We start from the raw sequence: 11,646 nt of genomic DNA on the forward strand, positions 1-11,646 counted from the left end.
TCTAGGTAGACGCATACATAGTCTATTATAAATACTTTCCATATTTATCACGCTGAAGTTTCTTAAAATTTCCTCTCAGAAATTGTCAGACGGTGAGAAATATCTCGTGCCTGTGATAGTATAAAAAAACATCTATTATTATCCGTCGGCGAGGTGAGCTTCTGGTCCATTTCAGTGGGAGAGGGATTCCCTCAACGTCACCAAGGATACCAAACACAACACCAAAGCACAAATATGGGCATGTACGTCAGCGGAACTCCGAGGCGGGACTTCGACGCTAGAAATGCCTTGGTTGTACTCGAGGAGGATGGATTCATTCATAAGACCAGATCTGCTACTGTGCACCGTAATACAAGCTAACGTCCTCCGGCACACACTCAGCGGACTTTATGGATCTATAATCGCACATTTGACGAGCGGATAAAGGTGAACGCTCCGAGGATTAAAGCTAAACCAGAGGACTTCTTCTTAACACATTGAATACGGACGCTTTCCCCCTTAAAGCGGGGAACTGGATTAAGCTTCTTCATGCAACTTTTTTGGAAAGAAACCAAGAGCATCTCACCGGGGAATACCAAAAAGATCAGTAACGGTAAGTCAACATTAACTTCATATGAACCAAATAGGTTGTTTGTGTTTGAAGTAAATGTTTGCTTAGAAGTTAAGGCTTTAAAGTGGGTCGGACACATCTGTCCACCGCTGTCCGTCATATGAGATGCTTATAGACATATTTCCCTGATGGCATAGCTTTTACAGATTAACTTAATATGTCCTCAAGTATAAAACACCCTGATGGACTTATTATTGTAAGAGTTTTCTTTAGTGATCAATGAATGAATGCTGACAAAAGTAATTAACCTCGCTGACATGTTCTCAGAGAATAGGCTGCTATTCTATCAATGACATTGGTTGGGTTTGGTCACCTGCACTGCTAATAATATCGGTCATTTTCTCCTTACAGTACCTCTCCTTTAGTAATCTTGTGTGTGCCCACTGCCCCGCCGTTGCAGGTGACGTCGCGCTCTCTCTGATAACAGCAGGTGTCGCGTTCTCTCTCAGTCCCTCCGGGGAAATGTACCAAGGGTTCCCCGGCGACCCAGACAGCGGATCCCGAGGAAGCTCCTCTCCATCTATAGAGTCCCAGTATCTTTCCTCCGTGGACTCCTTCGGGAGCCCGCCGACCACCAGTGCCCCGCAGGTAAGAGCAAAAAAGAATGCATGGAGCTTGTGTTAGAATAAAATGAAAATTAATCTTTAAACAAATGTCACAGCTGTTTTATGTTAATTTCTCATCAGTTGGTCTATGCATATGGATGTGTCCTTATTTTAGGCTGACATGTTTTCATTTAAAATGCATAGCCTTTACTTTGTAAATATTAACATGGAAATGTAGGCCTATTTTATAATGAAATGTGTGTTTTATTTTTATGTCAATGTCAGCTTCTATTAATAGGGTTCATTCTAATTAATCTAATTATATGTTTTGTTTGTGGTAGTCTAGCAACCCATGTTTTGTATATGACATTATGACGTGCAAAAGACACAACAGCGCAGACAAAAATGTGCTATTATATGGGGAAACACCAAATTAGCAGGCATGCACACTAATCTTATGCATGAAAGTAGCTTGACTCATATAGCAGAAAACAGCAGATATACAAAGGCTTGAAACTGCACATTTTATGATAAGTTATATGACTCTTCCTATCTGAGGCTGGTCCTACTGGAGTGAAATGTGTTCAGATATAAACAGTGTCGCTAAGCAGACTGGTTCAGTGTAACTACAGCCCTGTCTGTAGCTTGTAGTAGCCCCGGCCGGCAACAGCTCTCAGGCTTGGACAACGTGCTCCGTTTACAGCACGCCGCAGAGCGGATGACAGAGCGCTGGAACTCTCCTACGTAAGCGTCGGAGCCCCGCCTCTCCCCGCTTCTCTCCTTCCACGCGCTCCGCTCAGGCCTCGCCGTGACGTAAATGCTGGTTCTATTTTGGAGTGCTACGTAGCGTTGCCAAGGGGAACACCGGGGGTGTGACGGGGGAGGAGGAAGAGGGAGGGGGGAGACGCGCTGCGAGAGAGACGATTGGTCGAGGCGGCCGCTTTCAGAGCCGCCTGTCCCAATGTCTTATCACGCTTTTATCGCCTATGAATATTAATAAAAGTCGATACTGTCCTCCTCCGGGCTCAAATAAAGCGAAGCAGACAAGCGACAAATTTGGGCATTCTTTGTGTGTTCGTATGCAGATACAGAAAGTTATAACACAACGACAAAGACAGTGAAAAACTAGTGAATTCAAGATTTACACTAAATATAGCCGGGTGCCATTTTTTCCTTTTGCTCTCACACTTCTAATTAAGAGGGTTAGAGAAACTGTTTTCCATAGGCTACTTTATGAAATCATGTCAAACATACTTAAAATGTGATGTTTATACATGAGCCATTTTGTGTAAAAAAAAAAAAAAAAAAAAAGCAAGCATAAGCATATTATTCATACTCAAAAAAATGCCATGTAGGCAGCCATTGCTAGAATCTGAAGATGGCTGCTGTACAATTTAAATAGGATATTGATTAAAATTGGATAGAATTACAGCACAGTGCATTTGTAACAATGGCACGTTTGGGTGTAGAGGTGTTTGAATGATGGCTACATATTTTATCAAATGAGATAAACCATTTAAGAAAGTTACAGTTCTGCTTCTGTTTGTCTAAATGAGTTCACCGACCTTTAATGGCTTTACATTGTGTGTAAAGCTTGATTTGTTCATGTCTTCTGATCAGGAGTGTGTATCAGCGGGAGCTGGCTTGAGCATTGTAGGTAGCGGGCCAGGGGCCAGCGTCGGAGGGGAGATGCCCGGTTCATTTGTGCCCACCGTCACCGCCATCACCACCAGTCAGGATCTGCAGTGGATGGTTCAGCCGACCCTCGTCTCCTCCCAGGCCTCTGGACAGAGTGGTACCACTGGGACCACGACTATGACCCAGCCAGTGTCGCTGGTTGACCCGTATGACATGCCAGGCCCCAGTTATTCCTCAGGGTCTGCCTTCACCCCTCCAAGCTCAGAAACTCCAGGCCCAGCTCCGGGCCCCATCCGCCAGTCCAGAACCCGCAGCCGCCGTGCACGAGAAGAGTCTGTGAGTGAAGATGGAGATGTTGGTGTGTTAGTAAGTGTGTGTGCTTGAACGGTTTGTTCGTTAAAATGATACACATGCAGTGTAGGTATAACACTTACATGATCCAACAGCTCCAACACCTGTGTGCAGTGCTGTACAGCAGTGGTGTGCAAACATACTGTCAGGGGCATGGGTGATAAACAAGAAAGGGGCACCTCCATATCGACTGTGGGCCCTTCTTATATGCAAACTACTAAACAAGGAAATAAGGGCTTAGAGGGGCTGGTGCATGTAGGGGTCTGTGTCAGAAGCAAATGAAACCACCATGAGGAAAATATTTCCTATATTTCTTTTACTCAAGAAGACGGCAAGTTTGCTCTAAGACAACCATAACCTGCCCACTCAAGTCTGCCCACCACTGCTGCTAGGACAGTATGACTACATTTCCAAGAACCAAGACAAAACTCTTATCCTAATCCATGTCATCTTTTTCCCCTTCCTCCTAGCTAACACCTGAGGAGGAGGAGAAGAGGCGTGTTCGGCGAGAGAGAAACAAGTTGGCCGCCGCCAAATGTAGAAACCGCCGACGAGAACTCACAGACAGACTGCAGTCGGTGAGCTCGCCCTTGTTATAGCTGCCAGAATGAGTAATGATTATAATCACGTACTTAAAGTTGCCTCCCATAGCATTGCGGAGTGTTAATAAACGTGTACATGCGTGTATAAGAGAGATTATGGTTTATGGTAATTGAGTGTTGAGCTGTGGTTGAGATGATTATAGTCCTCAAGACAGACTGCTGTACCTACAGTATTTATGGCCTAATTAATGGGCTCTTACATAAGCTACCTTACATATCCAACCGCAGGTGAGGAAGGTCTGTTGGGATGGATATATCCACATCCACAAACACTGAAGGTTTGGCGTAGCTAACACTTGTCTCTTTCTGCTGCACATCTTCCTCCCTTCTCTTCCCATTTCACCCACCTTTGTCTTGCCCCTGTCTCTCTGCCCCCATTTCTTTCGCTCTCTCTTCCTGCAGGAGACGGACATACTGGAGGAGGAGAAGGCAGAGCTGGAGGCTGAGATCTCCGAGCTGCAGAAGGAGAAGGAGCGCCTGGAGTTTGTCCTGGTGGCGCACCAGCCGAACTGTAAGATCCCGTACCAGGAGCAATCTCAGCACGGCTCGGCGCAGCTCCCTCCGGTCCAGCCCCAGCTCCCTCCCCAGACCCTACAACCTCCTGTCTCCATTGTGGGCTTGGCTGTGAAAGAAGACACTTTCTATCTGCCTCCTGCCTACTCAGCCCATCCGGCCTCCACACAGTCCCAGCCTCCGGTTCAGCAGCAAGTCCAGCAGCAGCCTCAGCCAGGGATAATGCAGGAGGTAGAGTTTTCTAGTTCTTTCTATGGCTCAAGTGAGCCGGCACCAGGCGGGCCGTGCCTCATGGCCAGCGACAGTGGTGGTGGTGGTGGTAACCATGACGATGCGGCCATTGGCAGCTACAACACCTCATACACATCTTCATTTGTGTTCACCTACCCAGAGGGAGCCTGCGGGGTCAGTGCCAACCAGCGGAACAGCAGTAGCGAGCAGTCATCTGATTCCCTGAACTCGCCTTCGCTGCTGGCGCTTTGACTGACCGACAGATACACGCGCACACATATTGACAAGCACATACATAATGCTCGCTGGAAGTAGAGGCTGAGGCAAGTACATGCAGAGTACCTATCAGTCTCATAGATTGAGAGAAAAAAAAATAACAACAACCAATCATTTGTTTCTGATTGGGTTAAAGTTTACACATTCATGCATTCCAAACAAGAGCCATACAGATAGTTGCACATGAATAACATTAGATCTATCCTTTAACATATAAACCATTTCTTGTTTTGTATTGTCAGAATATCTGCAACTGGACCAGATAAGTGAATAAAAACTGAGTCACAAAATCACGTCCTAGTTGCCAATCTCAAGTGCTTTGAATTAACATATTAATTCACAATGAATATTCTCAGTCTACAGCCTGTACAGTACATTGAGTTAAGATACCACAAGCTCACTTCACACTCCGACAAGCACCAGTGCCCCCAACTTGTTCCCTCTGTCGGTTGAGTTTTACCAGTGCTCTTGCTTTCATCCTTTTCCATCCTTTTCTCCCTTCTTCCTCTCGCTGAATGTATTTGTGCAAAGCTGAAATAGGGACGAAGGACACTTTTGTTCAGGGTCTTTTCTTGTGGGGAGACAGACTGCTGATTTCTCGCTCACCTCTAACCCCTCATCTGCTCGACCTCCCTCTGCTTCTTCATCTGCTGCTTGGACTTTGCAAGTTGGGGATCTGAGTATCACAGCCTCCTCTAAATCTTGTGCTTTCTTCTCTGGTTTAAAAAAAAAAAAAAGTTCTTCTGCCGTCTGCCTACCTGCCATGCGACCCATCTCTGCCCATCTCTGTTTCTCCTCTTCTGTCTCTGTGTTTCTCCCTGTCTCTGAAGTCTTCGACCCCAGAGAGCCCGAAGACCCCCTCCAGCCCTTGGGACCTTGAGTGAATGACGGCCCAACTAACACGCCCTTTTGCACCCTCTCATACAAGGACATGGACGCAAACCCCCCTACCCCCCCATACAGAAGAACCTTTTTCTTGGAGCGTATTGCTCAAACCAGAGTCTCACAGTGAGCAGCAGCTAAATACCTTTACACACGCACACAGACGCATAATTGACGAACGCAAAATGCAAGACGGACGTCACTGTCTTCTGCTGAGCCATTTTTCGACATTCACACAATGAAGATTAGACTCGTCTTACGTTGTGAGGCCGGTTAAAGGTGAGGATGGAGAGAGGTTTAGCGGGAAGGACGGACAGGAAGTGCAACCAAGCAGGACAGACTCAAATGGAGAGATGATGGATAAAGAGGATGACGCCCATCCTCGCCATCCATTTTTGGAACCAAATGTTGAAAACGCAAAAAGAGCCAAATGTTAAAAACTAAGCAAAAAAAAAAAAAAAAAAAAAAGAAAAAAAAAATCCTGCTCTTGCCAACTGTGTGGAAGGGTGGCCTCAGTACAAACACCTCCATACCACAGAGCCTCATCACCCTGGGCCTACATGAGTATATTCACACCATCGCTTTCAAGTCTCTGAACTGAAGATACAGACGTTTTGTTGCAGCGCACCAGCTCCGTGTTTTGCTCAGAATCAATCAGATGTGAACCGATGCCTTTATTTAGAGAAGAGACATTTTTCTTTTATATAGTGATTCAGACAACCTCTAAACATTTGGGCTCAGTGGTCTCTGTGCCTCCCCTTTTCTCTCAGCGGAGACGAGGCGGGGGTGCGTTTATTGTGAGTGCGTCCACTCTGAGGCACCTGGCCCGTTTATTTCTTTCTTTATTGAGGTTGACGTGGCGAGCGAGCACAAAGCAAGACCTGGAAACAAAAAAGGGGAGAACATGTGGGCTGATGTCGTGGAGCGTACGTCTTTTCTTTGCCTGTGAATTTGTAAAATTTGTTTTTCTCCTGTATGTTTGAGTGAGAACTGTTATATATTTTAATGTTTATGTTTTTCGTGTGTTTGATTGTTTTGCATTGACCTCTGCTTTCACTTGTATTGTTGCCATTTCTTTTTTTTGTTTGTTTATTTTTATTTTTTTAACCTGGTGATTTTCTCATAACTGTTACTATTATTATTGCATCGTAACTATTGTTTCATTATTTTATTGTATTTTCATTTGGCAACTTTGGAGGCATGTTGTGCACTACAAAAAAAAATCTAATTATAAATCTATATGCATACATATATACAGGTAACATGTATATATAAGTGTATGTACCATGATTGTAAAGTATGAATGTCTGCAGATCTAAATGGGATATTTTTGTCAATGAAGAACAAGATAAAATGTTACTGAGGTTTAGTTTTAAAAATGAGTATTTTTCTAAAGGAACAAGAAAAAAAAAACTATAATAAATCTAAAGAACTGCCCTGTCCCTCAACATGAAGCACGATGTCACTGCCTCTAACAAATGTGTATTTATGTTTTATAAACAATATAAAGCACTATACAAGTTACATTAAATGTATGTTTATAATTATGGTGTAAGAAGGTTGTGGTAACGCCTTTGTTTTGTTTGTTTGTTTTTCTCTGTGAGGTCTGTCCCAAAGCTACTGACCATAACGCCACTTGATCCTTAACAGCTGCAAAATGAGGAAAAAAAACTAGTGTGATTGAATGTCAATACACATATTAAAAAGTGTTGAGACTGCAACATAATGACTAAACTGTTTCATTTAAGGACAAAGTATTTCATACCCAGAATGCATTTCTGTCCAATATAAACATATCACTTAACAACGTTGTTATTTCCTAACTGAAATATGGGTCTGAAGGATAATCGCAGTTTTAGCCTCGATATGAACATAACCATGTTAATCCATTCTTGTACTCGAGCAAATATGTTGTCTAATTGAGATTAACATTTCTTGTGATTGTATTTGCTGGATAAGAAGGTTTATTTTCAATAAATAAACATGTTTATTCAAAAACAACAGCCAGATTAATGGTATAAATTTGTGATATTAAAATTTCAGATGTGGCTCTCGGTGGTCAGAAAATGGGCAGACCTCAGTTTTTTTAAATGTTGAATAAGGACTGTGTTTGTACAGATGTTGGAGATGCCTTTTGATTTCTCTCCAAATGCAAATGTGATGAGAATATGTTCTGGAGTCAGAATAAGCATAAAACATATTCACTATAGTTCTCATGTACATAGGTTTTTGTGGTGCTACTTATAGTATACTATAACAGCGAGGCAGTTTCACATTGTATGGTGGAAGGCTACACATTGCTGTTGCTGAGGCTCCAGACCAATTAACGCACTGCTTGTCTCATCGGGACGTTTAATTCAGAATGGAAGCCAATAACACAGTGAATTCCCAGCAGCTGAAGCTCTGAGAGCCCAGTAATCACTCTGTGATTTTATTATGGTTTAATATCAATTGCCTGCTACATCTTTAAGTGTGATAAACAGATCTAAGAGGGCCCTTGTACTGTACCTGCACTCCACACTTAATGCCCCAGATCACCACACAACACATTTGTCTCATTCCTTCATCTAGTTCCTTTGGCTTGAATTTGCTTTAAATCATTTTTTCCTGTAAGTTTACAATCACCAACGGGTTGCAGATGAATTGGAAAAGGCGACATAGAAGGAAAAGGAGAAGTATTTAGCTACTAGTTATTGGACAGAGAAACTGCCTGCACCTACTTGTACTGTACAACGGCTATGTAAGCATTAACTAAACAAGAGCTTTCCTATTTTTCTATGATGAGGTGAATGTTGCTATGTATTCCTATTTTTCCACAAGTCCCATATGCGCTCTGATTTCATATTTTCCCTGGTATGAAATGCAATACTTATTATCCTCTTGGATAAACATAATGTAGCGAATCACGCAGTGCTCAAACTGACTGCTACAAAATGTCAAGTGTGATGATGTATTGCTTTGATTATCAATTTCTTTTGTTACAATATTAAAAGTTATCCACAATATCATAACATTTGGGCTTCAGACAATCTTCATAAAGAAGTTATAGTACAATTTATCTAAAAAATATCTTTGTTTTTTAAGTAATGATGTGCAGAGACACTAGCAAGGTTCATTCATTTCAAAAAGCCAATTCTTCTTTTCAAATCCATTTCGCCTATCAATGTTTCATCAATCTTTGTAACTATTTACTCTGTTTTTCTTTCGCTGGGAGTAAAGGTTGTCATGTTTGGAAATGGAGGATATATGTTTCAATACATTTTGAGCAAAAGGCTCAAAGAAACCTTGCTCTAGATGTGACACTGTCAGACTCAAAGACAAATATAATTCAGGGTGCATAGATGACTACATAACTCGCTCATGAAGGTGCTCTGGTATCAAAGTGTTTCAGTGCATATAATTCAACACAGCTTACTAGTTTTCTGCACATCACTATAAAGTTTACTTACTTTTATAACCTCACTTTCATTTGCTTTTACTCTTGAAGAGGACCAAAGTGTGACAAATTTGCCATGTTGCTTTTTGCAGTCACTGCTCTCTGACCTTCTGTGTCCATATTTCAGCTTTGGGCTCTTTTTGCTGTCTTATAAAAGTTTACATTAAAAAGGTTTTTTTCTTGGTTTCTAGACTGAAAAAGCTGGGTAAGCTGTCTCCTTTAATGGTTTGACCAAATGCCATTTATTTCCAATTTGTGAAGAAATTACATAAATAAACTACATATTATGAGGCACATGTCTTTTGTTTTTTAAATGCTTGACCTTCTCGTTGACATATGCACAGTGTTTTGTGAGTGTATGTGTTTTTTGCACTGTCAGTTATCATCTTGGTTAGTCAGGCTGAGACTACAAGTGATCATGTGTTTGTATGTAGATGTTTTTAGGACTGCAACTCATGATTTTTTTCCTTATCTTTTAATCTGCTGAATATAACAGAGTCATTGTTTTAAATGTCAGAAAATTTTGAAAATGCCACAATTCTTTGGAATGTGAGATGCATAAGTTATTCAGTATGAAAAGCCCCACACATAAGTGGGCAGCACCTATTTTTATGCAAATTTCAAACTGCACAATCAAGACAGGAAACAACAATATTTCAAAACTAACAATACACTCAGACAAACAAAGCAGGGGCAAAACATTAACTGGCAAGTCTTAGAGTTACATTTAGGCTACGTATAAAATGTATAGTAATGCAAGAATTTGTTTATTTAAAGTGGCTTTAAGCAATATTTTCTATTTTAACATTGGATCCTGTTTATGTGTAAAAGGGTCACTGTGATTAATTCACTGAGTTTTATCACTTGATATATCCCCCCTCTGCTCTACAGATCTTTTTGGCAGCTTTTAAGTCATTATTTTAATTTATAAATCCTGTACATAATGTAACTGCAGCAGTATTTTTTTCAGCAAAAAAAGCAAACTATAAGCTACCTGCCCAACAACAACAACAACAAGCAAAGTTAGTAATTAGCTGACACAGTTGAGCCTTAAGCAACCAGGTATTTCCCTTTCCAGCTAAAAGGAGAGTGATTGTAGTTACTTACATTCTTCAAGAGACCAGAAATATGACACTAAATGTAGAAGTGGAATGTCACAAACCACCTTTACTCACGTAGGCGTCTGTACTTAAAGTTACAGTTTTGAAATATTTGAATATTTTAATTTTATGTGACATTATACTTTTACTCCGCTATATTTATTGTGGAAATATTATACTTTTTACTCCACTACATTTATTTGACATGCATAGTTAGTTTCTATATCAAAAAATATGACATGGTTATTTGATACGATGCAGTGCTGTTCTACTAAGCTAGTAGTCTACAAAACATTGAAAACTGGCTCCACACTGACATATTACAATATTGAAATATTCTTGGATGCAATTGTTAGTGATAGAACAGGATAATGTTCTATTCTGTAACAATACAATACTTTGAAATGAGCCATTCTACATAATAGGTAGCCTGCTTGTGATACTTTAGGTATGCTACATTTTACTGACAGCTAATACTTCTGTATGTTTATTTAAAGGAACAGTGTGCAAGATTTAGGAGAATTTAGTGGCATCTATTGGTGAGGATTGCAAATTGCAACCAGCTGAAACTTCTCCAAGTTAGAATTCCTTCAGTGTTCATTGTTCAGGAGGTTTTTAGTGGGAGCTGAATTATCCAGTGAGGTCTCTTTCTCTCCAGAACAAACAGACCAGGTGATTTAAACCAGTGAAAAATGCTGAATAGTGGGGGAGAGAAGAGCAAAGATGGGAACAACCCAGTCTAGAACCAGTGTTTGCTTTGTTCAGAGCTAAAACATGGCAGCACAACTTGGGAATCTTTGTAGACAAGGACTTGCTCCCTATGCCGAAATAAACAGCTCATTCTAAGCTGACAGAAACAAAACAATTCTTATTTTCAGATGATTACCATAGACTGTAAAAATAATGGACGTAGCTACTGTGATGTCACCCAGTGGTTTGTGGATTCCCTTTTTAAAGCCTAGAGTTTGGTATTTTAGGAGTTGCCATTTTGTTTTGTTTTTTGGAGCCAGAATGTGACTATTGGATATTTGAGCAAGAGGCTGGTGCTGTGGAGGAGTGAGGGGTGGATCTGACTAAGAAGCCAAGGACAGTGTCAGCAGACAGCCTGTCACTCAAAGCAGCCTGTCCCTTATTATGTGTAACTTTAGGCCTTAATAAAATGTAAACAGGTGAGTTCTGAAAAAAATCACTCCTGTAAAGTTGTCATGAACACATTCAAAGAACTGCAGTTTTTGGCACTTGCACATTGGCTTCAAGGAAACTATAAAAGCAGGAAAGGTCAAAGGTCAGTGACAGTGTTTGAGGAGCCAGACTTTGGTGCCAGTTCTATTGGAGTCAATGGGGCAGGCACGGCAAATCACACTGTAACCCATCATATCTTTGTTGTTTGAACTTTGATTGAAGGATCCTTCCACCAGATTTAAAAAAAAAACACATTATGTGATGCTTACTGAAATTATGC

The 11,646-nt window shown here is 41.2% G+C and overlaps 1 protein-coding gene across 7 annotated transcripts; it reads left to right on the plus strand.

Annotated features, from left to right (window-relative positions):
- Nucleotides 1-296: 296 nt before the first annotated feature.
- fosb (FBJ murine osteosarcoma viral oncogene homolog B) lies at nt 297-9,380 on the plus strand. 7 transcript variants are annotated; one of them, XM_078167085.1, is made up of 6 exons: nt 297-592; nt 1,011-1,198; nt 2,749-3,159; nt 3,615-3,722; nt 4,149-4,490; nt 5,597-9,380. In XM_078167085.1, exons 1-6 carry the CDS (start codon nt 529-531, stop codon nt 5,648-5,650), a joined length of 1,167 nt encoding a protein of 388 aa, XP_078023211.1. In that variant the 5' UTR covers nt 297-528; the 3' UTR covers nt 5,651-9,380. The 7 variants fall into 7 exon arrangements, with proteins under 7 accessions (XP_078023211.1, XP_078023210.1, XP_078023209.1 ...); XM_078167084.1 differs by having other exon boundaries at nt 298-592; nt 4,651-9,380; XM_078167083.1 differs by having other exon boundaries at nt 300-592; nt 962-1,198; nt 4,149-9,380.
- Nucleotides 9,381-11,646: the final 2,266 nt, after the last annotated feature.

Source organism: Epinephelus lanceolatus, chromosome 4 (assembly GCF_041903045.1).
Source record: "Epinephelus lanceolatus isolate andai-2023 chromosome 4, ASM4190304v1, whole genome shotgun sequence".
NCBI classification, from domain to species: Eukaryota; Metazoa; Chordata; class Actinopteri; order Perciformes; family Serranidae; genus Epinephelus; species Epinephelus lanceolatus.

What these genes read in the sequence shown, in the direction of transcription:
- fosb (XM_078167081.1), top strand. Translation starts at nt 529, where the DNA reads ATGCAACTTTTTTGGAAAGAAACCAAGAGCATCTCACCGGGGAATACC. An exon ending in TACCAAAAAGATCAGTAACG is followed by an intron (nt 593 to 1,010) that starts GTAAGTCAACAT and finishes CCGCCGTTGCAG; the next exon opens with GTGACGTCGCGCTCTCTCTG. An exon ending in CGACCACCAGTGCCCCGCAG is followed by an intron (nt 1,199 to 2,748) that starts GTAAGAGCAAAA and finishes TTGTGTGTAAAG; the next exon opens with CTTGATTTGTTCATGTCTTC.